Genomic DNA, 18,447 nt, shown 5'->3' on the forward strand with positions numbered 1-18,447 from the left:
GCTCACGTGAGGAAGCAAAGGAAGCAGCAGGAGAGGGTGGTTTTCCCTCAGAGAACCCCATCCCTGCAGTGGCCACCCCCAGGGCTTTGTGTGGCAGAGGCTCCTGGTTTCCCTACAAAACCCCAATTCCCAATTCTTTTGTAAGCAAACAAGTTAGGAGAGCCAGGGGGATGCTGGAAGCTTTGTCTCCAGGCAGACGGTGGGGAGGCAGGGGTTGGCATGATGCCACTCGCCTGCGCCTCCTTCCCTGGGAGGAACATCACCTCCCGCTGCCAGATGGGATTTCATCCTGTCCTCTGGGCTCAGCTCTGTTTTGTAAGTCCCTGCTCACATCAGATGTTCGCAGAAGTGCAGCTTTCCCATGCCAGTGTGTAGGGTGGCAGTGGCCCAGATTTCCCCTCTCGAAGCACACAGAGACCCTTCCTCCACATCCCAACCTGAATTTCATCCCAGATCTCTCCAGCAGATCTTTTAAAGGCAATGTCAGAGCCCCCCCTCCTGCGCTACATTTATCCTAAATATATTCTGACGCAGCTCAGGGGCTGTTTTCAGGGTGACTCAGAGCCATCACTTCCCAGGATGGAGGGACAGGGCCAGGCGTGATTCCTCAGCCCTGCCCTGGTGCCTGGTGGAGCTGACACCTGCCACCCCACTGTCTCTGCAGTGAATCCCAGGTGGGGAGAAGCAGCCAGGGCTGGGGCTTGCCTTGGGGCAGCACTTCCTTGGGAAGGTCTCTCTGGGGTTTCCCAGGAGGTTTTGGGTGATGGTTTGGTTCTGGGGGACAGCAGGTCTCCCATCTCCGCCTGTGCCCTCACCTAAGATCAGGTTCCAATGCCCTTTAACAAAATAACTACTTCCCTCTGCCACTTTTCTGACTTTTGTGTGTTAAAGGCAACCAAAATATTAAATACATTCAAATTAGGAAGACTAACTGCTTCAAAAATCAATTCCTTAAATGTAACAATTTTCCTTTTTATTCCATCTGCTACCCCTATGCTGAGCAGAGGCAGGGCTGGGCTGCAGCCTGGGCAAATCAAGGCCAGTAGGTGCCCAGAAGGCCACAGTTCCTACCAGGCTCTGCAGTGAGTTAATCTTTCAGGACTCAAAAACTGGGAGGATGTGACGTGGGGATGGCTTTGTGCTCACCTGCATCCCCACTTTCTGCTGACACCACCTGGCTCCCTGCTTAATGCTGCCTTGGCTTGGACATTCCATAGGGACTGCAGTGTGATTCCTCTTCAGAGGGCATTTTTGGAAAAGATGGAACCAACAATTGCATTAATTGCACTTTCAGTTTTGCAAACTAATTCTTAAATGAAGCAGCTGGAGGTGAGACTCTGCCACCCTGAAGTGTCAGAGCTCTCTGGACACAAGAGGGAGTCCTGAATCATTAAAGAGGTTTGTCTTTGGTTGCTGTGAATTAAAACACTTTTCACTGCACTGAGAAAAGTGCTTATCACTTGGAGGCCTTTGGCATGTTTTGCTCTCCACTGTGGCCTGGTAGATCTGTGATAAATCCACAGTAAATCCAGGAGTGTGGAATTTAGCCATTTGCAGTAGGGACAGGTCAGCTTGCTGGCTGGGTGAAGGGAATCATGATTTCCTAAAGGGCTGGCAATTATCCCTGGAATCAAACAGAGTTGATACCTCCATTCTGATAGCTGATCCCCTCATTTTGCAACCCCAGCTGAAAACAGAAGACTGGGGCAAAGCTCCGTGTGTCTCCACACTTCTCTCCGTGGCGCTGGGACCGCACGTACCCCCCCTGCTCCTTACCTGGCCGCCCATGGCATCGGCCCCAGCTGCAAGTCCCCCCTGGATTTGGGGACATCCAGCAGAGAGGACGAGGGACCCTGACAACCCCTGTTTCCAGGGATATTTGCTGCTGGACAGGGATATTTTGGGACGAGCGCCTTTCCCGTAATTCCCAATTCTGTTTGGCACAGTATAATCTTTCTAACGCAGCTTCCAGGGGGAACACTGTGGAGGTGGAGGTGACACGATGGCACGGGTCCAGCCAGGACAGCCAAGAACCGCGATACATCAGCGATTTCGGCAAGGTCCTGCTGAAAAGCGGTGGCTTGATCCCACAACAAAGTCACGAGGAAACCTCCAGCTGCCGCCGAGCGGGGCTGCCCCGGAGGTGCCCCCATCCCAAGGCACGCAGGGGAGGCATTCCTGTGGGGCCGGGCATGCGGGGCTGCCGTGGGCTGGGCCGGCCCCCGGGGCCCGCACCCCCTCCCTATATGAGCCGTGCCCGCGGGGCAGCGCCGGCAGAGTGACCGTGACAGCCCCCGGCCCCTCGCCCACCCGCTCCAGCCATGGATGACATTTACAAGGCAGCGGTGAGTGTCTCCCCCCGGGGCTGTGGGATGGGGAGGGGAGTCTGAAATGGCTCTAGGGATTTTTGTTGTATGTTCCCCGAAGCTGCAGTAGCAATAATTCAGTGGAGAAATGGAAATGAGAAACAATTATAGGGCAGCAACTTTTAGTCAACATCCTCATCCAGGACACAGACCCTTCCTTCTCATGGCTCTGGAAGTTTCACACTCCTCTTACAAGTGTGAAACTCTCAACCTGCTGTTTAATTATTTACAATGACCCCCTGGTTCACCGCTGTAAAGCAGGGAGATGGCTCCTAGGTGAAGCTATAAATCTCAATAAAACCTGCATGGCATAAGAGAGGACTCTTGGTTTTAGCCCAGACAAAGCAGAGAAGGGTCTCCCAGGAAATAAATATTAAATTCAAATAATAACATTATGGGTTAAAATTCACCCTCTTCTTTCTGTTTCTTTACAATTCTGCCATTGCTGTGTTTCCCCCTTCCTTAACTGAATATTTTTCAGGGAGATTTTAAAAAACCCATGTTTTTTTCTCAGTTATTTCCAAACCTCCTCCTCTGCTTTGCTGCTCCTGGTCTGTGATGTGCAGAATCGAGAATGTGAGCTATGCCCTGAGGAACTTGGAGCACCCTTAGGCTATTTTAACTTGCCCAGCTGCACGCTGTGCTCACTGTGTAAACCCAAACTATTTGTTCTGTAATAAGAATACTGCATTATTCTGTAACATAGACAGAGATGTCTGAGTGGAATAAGGATGAAAATAGATTCTGGCTTGTGTGGATTGCTATTACATCCATAACTGGATTTACAGTAAGAGCTTTTTGGTGCTTTTCCCCCATTAAACATACAGCTGATCAAATTTGATTTTAAGTAAGAGCACAAAAAATGCATCATACAAGTCTTATAATTATTCCAAGGTTTTTAGAGGGAAGGAATATAGTCCTTGGTAGGTAAATTGAAGAAAAAAACCCCAATGCTCACACATCCCCTGTCAGCCTTGAACCTCGGGGAATGGAACCCCTGTAGTGATCCTGATACTGTGAAAAGGTCCCCCAACCAACACTTTCAAACAGGAGAAAAATGGAACCTGTAAAATCAAAGAAAATACAGGCCTTTCTAATTAAGGTTTTTAATTAAATATGTTCCCTGTGACTCAAGGCACACCCTCTTTCCTCTTTGCACAAGGACTGCATGCCCATTAATTAGGTAAATGTAGGGTTTGAGTCTTGGGCATTAACTCCCAACACCTTTACAGAGGCAAAACAAGTCCAAGCCAGGCACAGCTGAGACAAACAGCACTTTTGTGGATCTATTTCCCACAATTTTGACTGTAAGAAAACATTTACCTGTGGAAAAAAAAAAAGATAAAAGAAATTAACAACTTCAGTTTCCCCTGTCTGACTTCAAATAGAACCATGGGATGGAGAGAAGAGCTGATAGAAGTAAAATACAGCAGATTTGGCCTTACCATGGTTGCTGCTCTGTTGTGAGCTTGGAGCTTGCCTTCTCACAGTCAGAAAAACCTGGTCCTGGAATGATGTGGAGGGAAAAGAGGAATAAGGCAGCAAACAGCACCCATGTCTGGAGTGAACTATGAACAGCTCAAGAGACATTTCTGTAACACAAATGTCACTCTATAGCAACAATGCATTGTATTTATATATACCACATCTATCACTTCAGTACTCAAGGAGGCTTCAAAAGTGAATAGTTGTATATTTTCTGCATGCTGATAGCATATATTAATATTACATTTATGCCAAATCCCCTATGTGCAGCCAGAGAACCCAATGGATTTTCATCTAACCCACTCATGCCTAGATAAGGGTGTGCAAACGCAAAGCTATTTTGGGAATATTTTTAGGCTCTGTTAAGTGGTGCCCAGAACAGTGCCAGGGACAAGTGTCCAGATAAAGGGCTGCAAGGATAAATACCAAAGCCTGGGAACAATCGGGGAGCTCATCTTTATCTCCAGCACCTCTCTCACCCAGGCTTATAAATAGCGACTGCGCCAAGAGTGTTGTGTTACAGAGCAGGACGTGGCTGTGGCCATCGTGGTGGTGGCTGCCCTTGCTCTGCCCAAACAATGTCTACAGAGGTCCAGCAGCTGCCTGCCTGCCTTCATCACCGCCAGAAACACTCTGGGCTTGGGTTTCCTCCAGCAGCAGAGAAAAATCCTGCCACTTGTCAGAAAAATTTCTGACAAGTCCTCACCTCCTAGAGCATGGGGAGTGGGATAAAATGTTCTGCCTGCTTCCCACAGGCTCTGTCCCACTAAGGAAAAGTACTTTTTCTGCTTCTTGTTGCAAGCAGGAAGAACCAGCTGGCTTTTGCAAAACCATTGTCCTTTGGGGCAAAAGAATCAGCTTTTGCTCCAAGACAGTGCCACAACCCTGGGTTGTGGGGTTCTGCCTTGAACAAAACATGGCAGGGATGGGTGTTGGGGGTCACTTGCATGGGGGCAGCAGCAAGGAGGCTTTAGTGGGGTCAGACAGGGCAGGCATGGGGTCCTACCTGGCTGGGTCTAGAGAGGCTCTCAGCCAGCATAGGAAGGTGTTGTCATGGATGCTACCAAAGGGGCAGTTGGACATGGTGGTGAGGGCAGCAAGTTCAGCTAAGCAGTACCTGGAATGAAGTCAAAGAGAGAAATGCACTTAAACAGGTATGGCACAGAACTGATTGAATCCCCTTTGCTCTCCTTTTTGTTTATCTTAGTTAATTCATGGTGTCTAATAAGCTTCCACTGATGGTCTGTGGGGATTGAATTAGGGCAGAGTTTGGGAACAGTCTGCCAGCCCATGGCAGCTAATGCCTGTTGGCTCCACAGGCCATTTCTTCAGAGATTCCCAAAACAGGCTAAAGGGAATAGCAGCTCCCTTCAGAGCCAGACACCTTTGTAATGACACTGGCTCAGGTGGAAGCAGAGCAGTTCAGTTCTGGATAGCTAAGGAGTTTCCTGAATCTAGGGCTGAAAAACAACTACTGGGGATAGTCTTGTCTACCTCTCCCTCCCTAGGGAACTCTCAAGCACGTCTCATCTCTGATCTGGCATTGGCCCACATGTGAACAGCCCTCAGCAGTGCAGCCATCCTGCAGTGAAACCTGCCAGCAACAAGAAATTATCCCCAAATGGTTGAGAGGCGTGTTCTTTTCTCAGTGGGCTTTCCCTGCTTGTACAAAGGCTATTTCTGCCATGTGTTAGCATCTACTACTCTAGAGAAGTAATGCTTGCTTCAAAGGAGAGATGAATAATTTTTTTAAGGGGAAAAATCTTTTAGATTACAAAAACTTGTGGTGTCAAACCCCCCCGGCTGTATATTCCCTGGTCTGTGAGGTTTGGCTGACCCTGGCAAAGGCTGTTGAACAAATAACATGTCCTTTTAGCAATTAGTGATGCTGACAAAATTAAAATGACTTGGTGTCTGTGTTTTCCTTACAGGTTGAGCAGCTGACAGAAGAGCAAAAAAATGGTAGGTGCACCTTCAATCTGACACCACAGGCTAAAGTCAAGCTCCCCAGCCAGCAATAAAAACCCAGCTGCCTGCCTCAGCAATAACACTCTGGAAAATGCTTTGTCCAGACTGGCCAAGGCAGGGCATGACCCAGGGATTCTGATCCACCAGCATTTCTAGCCAGGCAGTTTCTGTGGTGTGCCTGTCCCACAACACCATTCCTGGGCACTGCTGGGGCACACAGGCAGGGGAAGCTGTGCCTGGGATGAGCCCCTGGCTGCAGGTCGAGGTGCAGGGCAGGACCCCCTCACATCTTCTCTCCCCTCTCTCTCTCCAGAGTTCAAGGCTGCCTTTGACATCTTCGTGCTGGGGGCAGAGGATGGATGCATCAGCACCAAGGAGCTGGGGAAGGTGATGAGGATGCTGGGGCAGAACCCCACCCCTGAGGAGCTGCAGGAGATGATAGATGAGGTGGATGAAGATGGTAAGAAGTTTGGGTTTCTTCCACTCTCCCAAGCACCATCCCCACATCTGGGGGTGTGGGGGCCATCTGTGCAGTTGTCAGGATCTGTGCTGGGGGCAGTCACAGCTGTGGGGTGCAACCTGCTGTGAATTCAAAGGACACTAAACACCCACAAAACCTCAGCATGGTTCCTTTAGGGAATTTCCAGGCAAAAAGAAACTATAGAAATTCTTATTCTCACAATGATCAGACTGCTTGAACTGATCTTGGGGGGTACTGTGAAATTGTACAGATCCTTTTAAAAAACAAAATATAGGCTGAATGTAGGAACTGCCATTTCAGAAATGCCACTTGGAGGCTTCTATCATCAGGAAAGTCTCTCACTGCTCAAGTGTGCACTCCCCCACATATCTGTCAATACTGATTAAATCAGTGTACTGATGATCACACATAACAAAATCCACTGTGGGCATTTGGGCAGAAATACCATACCACATAACTGGAAAATAAAAAAACAGTTAAAAAGCAGGCAAAAAAGGAAAGCACCTGAGTAATTGAAAACAACACTACTATACTGTGGGTGCAAAACCACACTGCATGAATACCTGCCTTCTGGAGCTTTCAATATTAACACCTAAATTAGATGGACAGGTATCTCCATAGCAGGAACTTCCATTATTTGGTGCTTCCAGAAGGACTTTTGCCAAGGCAAAATGACTATGAAAGGTAAAAATTCACTTACAAGGTCAGAGAAGGGCCCCAGTCACTTTTTCCAGCATCTGAGAGCTGACTCTTGCTGCAGGGCTGCTTTTCTGAGTTTTGGCCCTTGGTTGCTGAAGGGAAGTGTGATCCCTCATTGGCATTGCCCATCCACCCCCCATAGCTCCAGCTGATGGCTCCAGCTGGGCTCTCCTTTCCTGCATTCCTCAAGCCCAGTGTGAGAAGAGACTGCAGCATCAGACCTTATATTCTTCCAGTTGCCAGTTGTGGAGACACTGTCTGATGGCAGTCTTAGTTTTTAACTTAAACAATAATGGGTTTAACGCCACCACTTAAGGTTTTGCGGTTCAGAATTAATGTGGTTGTGCAGGGAAGCTGGGTGAGCTAGTCTGGTGAAGCTGCTCATGGAGAAGTGTGGAGCTCAGTCAGGGTCCTGGTGCTGACCAGCTGAGCCCAGAAAGTCCATTCTTCCCACAGGCAGTGGCACCGTGGACTTTGATGAGTTCCTGGTTATGATGGTCCGGTGTATGAAAGATGACAGCAAAGGGAAAACCGAAGAGGAGCTCTCAGACCTCTTCAGGATGTTTGATAAGTGAGAGCCATGAGCACAGTGTGGTGGGGTGGTGGGAGGGGTGCAGCCAGCCCAGACCCCCTCCCCAGCAGCTCTGTCTGGTCCTGAGCTCTTTTGTCCTGGCACAGAAATGCCGATGGTTACATCGACCTTGAGGAGCTGAAGATCATGCTGCAGGCGACAGGAGAGACCATCACTGAGGATGACATAGAAGAACTGATGAAAGATGGGGATAAAAACAACGATGGCAGGATTGACTACGATGGTAGGAGTCTTTCTTGCATGTGGTTTGGTCACAAGCCCTTGGTCATCCCTCTGGGCAGCTCCCATGGTCTTGATTGCCTTCTCAGATAAGCATGAGCTCATGCAGGCAGTGCTGGGCAATATATCTGACAGGAACATGTGTGCACAGGGATGGGGGGGCTCTTACACTCGTGAAATGGGAGCAAGGACCTGGGGTTGCCTTAACTGTTCCCCTGCTGCACTGAAGCACTGCCAGGTTTCACCGGCCCCCTCCTGTCCCCTTAATACAAGAACCATTTCTGAGGGGCTGTATCTTTGAATGTGATGTTAACAAAATGACCCCCAGATCATTTCTGAGCTGAGTCAGAGGCCGTGTCCCCCACCCCCAGCACTCACCTCAGTGTTTTGGTGGCAGCTGATGGTGACGCTGGGCTCCAGTGACATTTCCAGCAGGGGTCACAAGGAGTCCTCACTACAGTCAGAGGAACAGTAGCCATCCCCCCTTGGCCTCTCACATATCGTGAGGGTGGAAAAGGAGACAGGGCTGGGAAAAGCTGCCAAGAGCATACTTGGCACTTGTGAGGGCACTTGGGTCTCACCTCACACCTCTTGTCTCCAATGTCTTCCCCTTGGCAGAGTTCCTGGAGTTTATGAAGGGGGTTGAATAAATCTGAGGCCTGATGGACAGCTTGAATCTCCTAAACTCTCTAGCTCTGCATCTCATCTCCTTGACTAAGTCCCCTGGCTACTGGCATGAAGACTGAGTGCTGAGAAGGGTGGCCAGAGGGAAATAAAACCTGTTAATACCCAGTGCCTCAGCTGGTCATTCCTTGGAGCTTCAGTGACAGCTTCACCCCCATTGTGTACTCATGATTAATGAAACCACTGCTGGGGGCTACTTCTGGCAAGGTGACATCACAGCTGGAGCTTTAAGCCTCCATGGATGTATTTTGCTGTCAGCCCAATGGTGAAGCGCATCCAACAGGGCCATGAGTGCTCAGTGGGGAGCTGCCATGTTCCATCTCCTCACCCTACCATGGTGAGCAGGCTCAGGAGCTGGCACTGGTGCCTGCTGGTTTAACTGGAACATTGGCAGCATTTTAGCAATGAAATATGGATTAAAATCCACTTCAGCCACCACTGAAATCCATGTGCCAGGGACAGTCCCGCTCCTCCCTACTCTCATCCTGGTTATCCTGAGGGTACAGCCCCGTCCTCCTCCCCACCAGCCTGACTGGCACCCTGTGATGCCAAAAGAAGACCTCAATTTGCTTTGGATAAAAATGGATAAAAGCCATTCCTAAGCTGGACTGGATGCTCCTTCCTGTCTCTCCCAGCCTGGTGGGAGGCAGGTACTGGCCTCTCTTAGTCCTCCCACAGCCCTGGGTAGGAGCCCCACTACAAAAAATGAGACACCAAATTTTCCCTGACAAATCACATTGATTTTGGCCGCTGAGAAATGCACAACCCCACTCTGGGTCTCAGCTCCCAGGCACAGGGTGACAGCACAGCCAAGGAGCTGCACTGTCCCCAGGGGCCCCGAGCACCGTCTCCTCTCATCCCAAGGAAGCGCAGCATTCCTGTGGCATTAGCAGCTCTCCCTGCACATAGCTGCCTCCTCCCATTGAATTACAGCCCCAGCACAACTCACACATTGCAGTCGTGTTGCTAAAGTCAATCGTTTACCCAAGCAAAACAAACATTGGCAGGGCAAGGCATGGGACTGTGTTGGTGCAAGCCACCCTCAGCCCTGGGTGGCCACACTGCTGGGCCAGTGCCCCAAGTCTGCTGGGTTGTCCTTCTGCCTTTCTTCCCCAAACCAGATTTTTTCCCCCCCCACTTCTGTGGAAGTAACACCCTAAAGCAGCTGTGACACAACCTCATTCATAGCAATAATGAAATATTGCAATCTCATTTATAGCAATAATGAAACACTGAAGTTCAGGGCAAACAGGCCTGAGGTGAAAACAGGGACGAGAGATGTGGTCGATTGTCTGGAAGGACATGGCTGTGTCTTTCCTCTGGACAAACAGCACTAAATATTTTGCTCAATCAAGCTTGTACCAACAGAAAAACTAAGAAAATGAACCTGTCAGCTAGAAACCCAGGGTATTCTGGGAACAGCTCTAACACAAACATCTGTTTGACACACTCAAAGGAGTCTCCCCAAGGGTTCTGAGCCCTTGATGCCATAGCTACTGCAGATTCAGCAGGACTACAGGTGCACAGAAGGCAATGGAAATATGGGTCTAAGAACCCAGCGACAGGAAATGCTCCCAGGTGTTAACAGATTCTGTTTCCAACTGATCTGTAACCTAGAGATGAAAAAGAAACATTTTCCACCTCCAGAATGTAGCAGCAGCAGTTGTTTCCCACTGAAACCTGTGAGGACACAGCACATCCTCATGTTTTACCCCAGGCCTGGGAACCTCCAGAGCTGCCAATAGCTGCGTTTCAGCCAGGAGCTGGGGTGATGCCAGCTGTCCCCACACCCACGGCCACCCAGCCCACGGGCAACCCACGCCTGCACTCACATCACATCAGGCATCACTGACAGCCCCCTTATCCTCCTCTGTCCTGGCCAAATCCCAGCATCCAAAGGACTTCTCCAAGATATTCTCCACTGCTTACTTATAGGCTTTGGCTTCCTGGACGGTGAACAAGGAAAAAAAATAAGGTTAACCCCTTCCCTTCAGTCAGCTTGGTGGCTTGGACCATGCTGTCACCCAGGGAAAAGGATAGCTGGGAAGAGCCACCTGGCCCCTGTGCCTTGGCTCCATGGCACTGGCAGCATAAAGCCACTGGCTGCCCACCCTTTCCCAAGAGGAAAGCAGGGAAGGTGGTGCCTGCAGGGAGAAGACAAAGGTAGCAGCCAAAACTCGTCACTAGAAGAGAGCAGATACACTGGGACTATTTAGGCTTTTTCCATCCTTAGGACAGGAGGTTGGGAAGCCAGGAAAACTGCTGCCAGGCTGGACTGCCTTAACACACTGCCTGTCCTCCCAGTCAGGCAGCAAATGCTGCAGGGTGAGGAGCTGTGGGTGGATTTCACTGTTGGCTAAAACAGAGGAACAACTGCACAAGGAATGTAACACGACATGACAGGCCAGTGAGTGGGTGAGCAGGCTGAAAAAACACTCACCCCTGGAGGATCAGCCTGGCTGAGCCCCCACACAGAGGATGTGCTAATAATGAATGAAAACCACCCTCAGGAACCCATGTATCTGTGCAACTCCAAATCAGCTCAGTTTTCACCACATGTGTAGTGAACCTCTTGTGCCCAAAAGCATTTAAGTAATGTGACACAAGTACACGTTGTCTGAGGGAAAAAAAACAATTAACTTTTTTTTTTTTTTTTTAATCAGGCAAAAAGTCCTTTACCAGTCTCTAAAACAGTCCCTAGATCTGTGTGCTCTTACCCCCCCAGCAGAGACAGGAGCTGTGCAGGCAGGTGACAGCAGCCCATGCCACTGGACACTGCCACAGTTCTCAGGCCATTTATCTGCTTGTCTTTGCTGTAAAATCCTTCCCTGGTTTGCAGCTTTATCAGTGTATTTGAGGCCTCTCCTGAGCCCTCAATAAAACTTTGCTGTGTGAACCAAGTGACTGCAGGAAGCTCAAATTTTGTACATTGCCCTCATAAAACCTCTAAATGAATCTGCCAGCAGGGCAGTGTAATATGAGCTAAGGTACATCAGATAAACACTTCACCAAGCCAAAGCCTCTGTGGTGCAGAAACACCTGCAACAGCCTTGAAACCTGGTCAAAGCAGAACTTGTGTTCTGTTGCTGCTTCTTTTTGACCACACTATTGAAAGGCAGTGAAGGGGGACAGAGCAACATGTGTCCAGCCCTACTTTTCATCGTAACTGTGGACATCAGTGTCCCCAGTGAATACCTTGCCCCATCAGCACGTTTTGCAGGGCTTTGATTTCCCCACCCCAATTCTGTGCTGCTGGCTTTCAAAGCAACATCTCACCTTTGCCAAACGAGATGATTTGATATTTGGTTACACGCCCTTTGCTCTTTTTCTTTTTTAAATCAGAGAAAGGAGCCAAACTGGAACTTGATACTGAGTCCTCTTAATTGCAAAAGGGAGAAGTAATCTGCAGCAAGTATGACGTACAGCAGCAAAAAGCATGAGATATGTAAACTGATGTACAGCAGTTGTTAAGCGTTGAGATGCTTCTGAGCTCTTTGTCTTCCTGCAGGATACCAAACACTTCATCATAAGAGTTTTGAAGTTTTTAAATATCAAAGATGACAGAGCTCTGCGTAATAGGAATAGTTTCAAGTGGGCCACAGCTGTCAGTTCCCCCTCCTGGGCTCTCTATACGTAATGCCCCCAAAAAGGATCTCCAACCACACTCACCAACAGAACTTAAATGGTTACACAAAGCAGGAGGATGGAGATCCACCCACAGGCAGAGTCAGCACAAACTCCCCTGCACAGCTTTCCCTTCTGGGCTGGGGCAACTGTACAGAGGAAAGCTGTGAACAGAGGTGTCACAGGGTTAGTAAATGCAGTAGGTGGTCACTGACGTCCAGGCAGCGTCCTGCAGAACCACCACGTGTGCAGGGTGTACACAACAAACCTGACACCAACCTGCTGTGGAAGCTCACAAAATTGCTCTCTCGCTACACAATGATGCCTGGATTAAGGTTACATTCCTCTGTGCTGCATTTTGTCACGCAGCCGCTATTTTGGTCAGAAAGTCAGCAAGCCCTTATTTGGGAAGCTGTCCCACTGAAGGGCAGCATGAAGGGCAGTGAGATGAAGAGGCTGCTCCTGAAGGCAGGCCTGAGGGAGTTCCCTGGAGCCACAGGAAGCCCAAATCTTGCCCTCTGCTTCTCGTCAATGTTCCAACATCCTTTTCTCAGCCTGACCCTTGCCTCTCTCTTCCCTCAGACTGCATCTTGTTCTACTCCCACAACACAAGCACTCCATGGAAAACATCAAGGGGAAAGATTTCATCAAGATGAAATCTCCCTTCTTATATGGAAAAGTTACAGTGCCAGAGATTTAAAATGCAGAACTTAAACTGCGCAGAAAATTTGCAGACACACAGGTAAGGGGTACAGACTGACAAACAGCAAGTGCTCTTTTCAGAGGCTTTTCTTTCATTCTTGTAACACACATCTACACCAGACTGACCACACTGACCATTGCTGGACCAGCCACTCCCATCTCCTTCAATACTCCAAAAACTCCACTCTCTGTGTGCCTTAACCATCCAGCAAGCAGCAGAGTGAACCTTGCCAATGAACTTTGTCGTGCTGTCACTTAATGTTAAATGTGGTTTTTACTGATATCATTGGTGCTGATCCTGTAAGTTCCTCAATGGAACAGGCTGACAAACACCAGACTCCACAAAACCCCAAGAGATGCACACAGCAGGAATGAGACAGCTACAAGGTATGTAGCTATGAGGGCTACAAACACCCCTGACTTTACAACCTCCTTGACTTGCAAGTTTCAAATTAGTAAATCTCTTTACATTGCTTAGTTTAGGGCTGGGTGGGTTTTTCTAATCAGTCAAAACCAGTTAAAAAGTGGGAACTGGAAAAAGATTTTTGAATTTAAGCCAGAAAGAATTCAAACTAACACACATAATTTTGGTAATTGGCTTAACTATTCAAAAAATAAACTACATGGGCTGGGTGTTCCAGTTAAAATTATATTTTTCATCCACCAAGGGTTTTGCTGCTCTACTGCAGTCGGAGGGTGGGTGCGAACTTCCAGCCCTCCTGTGGCTCCACGGATTTACCCCACCGGGTGGACAAACCCCGGAACTGCAACTGCAGAACAGCTGGGTGCATTCCAACAGGTGCCTCATGCCACAAGTGGCAAACTCGGCCTGAGTCAGCTTTGAGGCGGCCCTGCAGAGCGAAGCCCTTTCCTGATGTACAAAACAACAGGAGCAAAACCCGGGCTCAGCTCCTCCTGGGATTTTGCATGTTATTCCCCTCATATCCCCAAGCCAGCATGTTTTATCAGACAGTACTTTTGCTACTGGAATGAGAGACATTCTCTAAAATCAGTCACTATTAAAAAAATGTGTATTTTGTATATTTCTAAACTCTTACATGTTCCCATGGATAGTTCCATTAATGCTTCAATACCTACAAGTATTTCAGGATACAACCCACGCAACTCTAACACAAACTCCTGTGGTCTCCACCACCACAGCCAGCACTCCTTACCCTCGTATTTCCTGGGATTCCCACAGCTGTACAAACTACACAGCGAAGCAGCAGACATGTAACAGCCCCTGGAAATCTCACCTTGCTGTAACAACACCAGGAATTACCACTAAAGTCATGGTACCTGAGAAAGAAAATGTCACCCCAGTTTTCAAGAGCACAAGGAGGATCTAGGGGACTACAAGACAGTCAGGCTCCCCTGGATCACTACTCAGGCTTGATGCACAGCTGGCAGCTAAACTACAACTCAAACAAGGCTTGTGGAGGGCTCTCCTCACATTCAGGAGGTGAAGGCTTTGTTACATACAATTTTATTTTAAAAAAATGCTGTAACACACATGCCAGTAAGAAAACTGGGTCTTCTTATTGAAGCACATCAGTCCTTTTTCTGCTGAGCAGTCTGCTGAGCTGCCTGCTGAGCTGCCTGCTTGGCATTGTTGGCCTGCATCTTCTTCAGCCCCTTTTTGTTGTGCTTCTTTGCAAATCTCATGTTCCTCAGAAACTTGGGATCAACCTATAAAGGAAAAATAAGCCATGTTGCAGAGGAGATATATATATAAAAACATTTATAACTCCATATTGTTCCAATTATTCCCAAATACAGGCTGTGACTAGCTCAGACTTTTTTCTAATTTTTTAACAAAATTATTTTAGTCATCTGCAACCAGGCTTTAACAGCTATTTCCTTAACCACCATAAACAAACAAAAAATCCCAAACCCCAGGAATAAACAAAGAAAGGATGGGCAAAGCTGCAGGAAAGGCAGGACTGAACCCTCAATGAGCTTTGCAGAAGACAAATTTTTACATCACTTCCAAAAAGCTTTGTAGATAATGACATCTACAAAGAAAATAAAACACAACCCTCCCCTAATACAAAATTTACTGTTTTCACTTTTAAGCATGGAAAAAGATCCTGCTGTACCATTTGGATAAACTCAGAAAAAGCAATATACTGTCACTGTCATGTGTTTTCCTCAGAAATGCCAATTCCTCTGATTTTGTAAGTGAAATTTTCTGTATTAGTATAGGCAGTAAAACAATATTGAAGGAGAGAGAAGAGGAGAAGGAGAGGAGGAGGAGAGACAGCAGGACTCAAAAGGGAAAGGAACCACTTAACTGGCAAGTGTTTGTTTTAATGGAAACAGCACTCAGTGGCAGCCACTGAACAGGACAGGGACAGAACTGGCCACTGACTAAAATGCAGTTTTATAGACAAAAGGGGCAGATTTCATGTGGGTTAGAAACATCCCAGTTGCATGTCAGGTAAGTAAAAGAACTGAACCCACAGTGCTTCTGACCACCTGGAACACAGGCCTCTGGCTGCAAAAAAATTGTCAGTCAAAATAATACAAATTCTGGATTTTTTTCAGTTAAGCCCCAGTGACCCAACAGCCTGGGAATATCAGTAGAAATACTCACCCCTTTGAGAGATTCATATCTATGAGTTTTGGGCTTCTTGATGCCATTTCTGTGCCACTTACGGGCTGTGTGGAAAACAAGACAATTCCTTTACTTACAGTTTCTGCTGTTATTTACCAGCTGTATTAGTTTCTTTTTAAGCATACCTGACTATCAAAATGATGTGGAATACACAATTTTCAGACCCTTCCTATCCAAACTACATTTGAATTAAAACCACATCTCTATGCTCATCCCTCTACATTAGCTTCCAATCCAAAGATTTCAGGCACCTCATTTACTAATAACACACTGACAGCACCACCAGCAAGCAGCCTCACTCATTAATAAATCCAAGCACTCGTGGCCAGTGTCAGAGGGCACTGTCACCCACCATGCAGGACCAAGCACAACCTACTCATGACCTCTACTAAGTCACAGCACTGATGAGAAGACCTCAGGCATGAACTATTTCATCACTGTGGCCATCTCTGGATTGCACAGGATCCCAGAGATGAAGCTTTTCAGGAACATCAGAGAATGACAGGATGGTTTGGGCTGGAAATAACTTTGAAGACCACCCCATTCCAGCCCTCTACCAAGGGCAAGGACATCTCTCACCAGACCAGGTCGCTCCAATCCCTGTCCAACCTGACCTTGGACATTTCCAGGGATGGAGCAGCCACAGCTTCTCTGGGCAACTTGTGCCAGGGCCTCCCCACCCTCAAAGGGAAGCACTTTGCCCTAATATCCAACCTAAGCCTACTCTCTGTCAGTGTGAATCCATTCCCCTGTGTCCTGTCACTTCCTGCTCTTGTAAAAGGCCCCTCTGCCTGCTTAGTTGGTGATGATCACCACGGAATCACTCAGGTTGAAAAGACCTCCAGTATCTTCGAGAGTCTAACCTATGACCCAACACCTCTCTGGGCAGCCCATTCCAATGTCTAAGCACCCTTCCTGTGAAGAAATTCTTCCTGATGTCCAACCTAAACCTCTCCTAGCACAGGTTAAGTCTAGGACACATCTGTGTCCTGTCATCTTATTGCTGGTTACCTGGGAGAAGAGACTGACCCCCAGTTTTTTAACGTAAAAGTTCCTATTCTTCTGTTTACATATTAATTCTACATTGAGCCCAAACAAGTCCCGACTCATCACACTCCTTTAAACCCCCGCATTCGATCTCTGTGCAGCACCGCCTTATCTCGCTGCAAACCCCCGGCCAGACCGTGCTGCCATCACCGCGCCGCTCCCAGCCCGGTTAAACCCTCCTGGATCCCCGCCCCGCTCACACTGGTTGTGCGTGGTGTGGTTCTTGGACTTGGCCATGGTCGCACCTGCGGGAGAAACACACAAGGCTCAGCCGGGCCGGGGTGGTGAGGGGCGCCCGGCATCCACAGAGCCCGCCCGGCCCCGAGCCCCGGCTGTGGCCCCGCTCCGACAGCCCCGAGCCCCGGCTATGGCCCCGCTCCGACAGCCCCGAGCCCCGGCTATGGCCCCGCTCCGACAGCCCCGAGCCCCGGCTGTGGCCCCGCTCCGACAGCCCCGAGCTCCGGCTATGGCCCCGCTCCGACAGCCCTGAGCCGGCCGGCGGATGGTGGCGGATGGTGGCGGATGGTGGCGGATGGTGGCGGGGCCGCCCTTACCGGAGCCGCGCTCGTCTCCGCCGCCGCTGGACCGGAAGAGAGAGGACACCGCGGGGGCAGCCGGGAATCGGGGCCGGACCGGAACCCCACGTCCTGTAGTTCCGCCCGGCATTCACCGTTGCTTTCCCGCAGCGCCGCTCTTTGCTCGCACCGCCCCGGTTCCCGCGGCCGCCGCTCCCGCTCCGTGAGGGCGCTGAGGCCGCGCTGCTCCCGCCCCGGGAAGGCCCCGCCGCGGCAGGGCCCGCAACACGCAGCGACGTGGCGGACCCGGTCCCTGGGTGACGCGGTTCCCCCAGCAACACGGACCCCAGCAACACGGTCCCCCCACTTAACGTGCCCCCCGAGCATGGCTTCTGCCGGCCGGGGCGAGGGAGCCGAGAGCCGGGGCCGCCCTGCGCGGGGCCCTGCCCGGCCGCCGCGGGAGCTTGAGGCCCTGGACCCCACCGCAGTCCGGGCGCGGTTTGTCTCCGCGTTCCGCCGCGCTCGGGCAGTACAGTCACGCACAGGCAATGCTCCTCAGCCCGGGTTCGTTCAGTGCCGTGCATCTTTATTTGTGTGAAGAGGCTCGAACTGCTCTGATTGCTGTCAGACGGTGGATCTGGATGTGCCGCCTCGGTGACCCCCAAAACCCCCCACGCCCAGCAAAGATGTGGCACAGTGCAGGGGTTTGTGCGGTGTTCTGACCATGCTGGCCGTGCTGAGGTTAACGTTTCAGTCCTGCAAAAGATACGGACTGAGACTTAGGTATTTTACTATGTGAAAGGCACTAAATGATGACAACGATGGGAAAATTTCCTTGTGGAAAGGGTAGACATTGCAATGGTTTGCCCAGCATGGTGGAGGAGCCACCGTCCCTGGAGGTGTTCAAGGAAAGACTGGATTTGTGGTTATGGGTTGAAACATCTCCCATGTAACATGTCACACATGTCCCATGAAGTATCACAGGAATAAGGGGAACCAAAGACCAAGCTTGCCCAAGCCCCTTGGGTTGTGTCTGTTGACCAGTTGTAGAATTTCTGGCTAAGGCTGCTGTCATTTGAAATGGGAATCTCTGAAAAATGAGCAGAAAAGGCCCAGGCTCTTCTGTGTTGTGGGAACATACTGCAATCTTTTTATGGCATTGCCTGTATTTTACAATGAGAGGAACAAGTGAATTGCTTAAAGTAACAGACTAAATAGCCTAGAGACTATTTAGTCTCGTGGTCAGTACAGAGAGTGAACTGGACTTTTTTTTTTTCAGTGGCAGATTGCTTGCAGAGCAATTGCTACTCTGCCTCAAGTTCAGATACCTATAAACAAGCTCTTCCTATTATAAAAACAGGGGAAAATAGATTGTCCTTGGTAGTTGGGCAATGCTGATGAGAGTGAAATGAAAATATGCAGGAAAAAGAAAGTTAGTGCAATTTAAT

At 49.2% G+C, this 18,447-nt stretch overlaps 2 protein-coding genes across 2 annotated transcripts; one reads left to right on the forward strand and one right to left on the reverse strand.

The window, feature by feature from the left end:
* The first annotated feature begins 2,217 nt into the window (after window positions 1-2,217).
* TNNC1 (troponin C1, slow skeletal and cardiac type) lies at window positions 2,218-8,605 on the forward strand. Its single transcript, XM_058844839.1, has 6 exons — window positions 2,218-2,345; window positions 5,783-5,813; window positions 6,133-6,279; window positions 7,456-7,570; window positions 7,678-7,814; window positions 8,429-8,605. The coding sequence occupies exons 1-6, from the start codon at window positions 2,322-2,324 to the stop codon at window positions 8,458-8,460; spliced, it is 486 nt and encodes a 161-aa protein (XP_058700822.1). The 5' UTR covers window positions 2,218-2,321; the 3' UTR covers window positions 8,461-8,605.
* Window positions 8,606-14,283: 5,678 nt separating this feature from the next.
* RPL29 (ribosomal protein L29) lies at window positions 14,284-17,255 on the reverse strand. The gene is made up of 4 exons (XM_058844840.1): window positions 17,039-17,255; window positions 16,685-16,729; window positions 15,417-15,481; window positions 14,284-14,509 (listed from the first exon to the last, which is right to left on the reverse strand). The coding sequence occupies exons 1-4, from the start codon at window positions 17,148-17,150 to the stop codon at window positions 14,372-14,374; spliced, it is 360 nt and encodes a 119-aa protein (XP_058700823.1). The 5' UTR covers window positions 17,151-17,255; the 3' UTR covers window positions 14,284-14,371.
* Window positions 17,256-18,447: the final 1,192 nt, after the last annotated feature.

Source organism: Poecile atricapillus, chromosome 9 (assembly GCF_030490865.1).
Source record: "Poecile atricapillus isolate bPoeAtr1 chromosome 9, bPoeAtr1.hap1, whole genome shotgun sequence".
Classification (NCBI taxonomy): Eukaryota; Metazoa; Chordata; class Aves; order Passeriformes; family Paridae; genus Poecile; species Poecile atricapillus.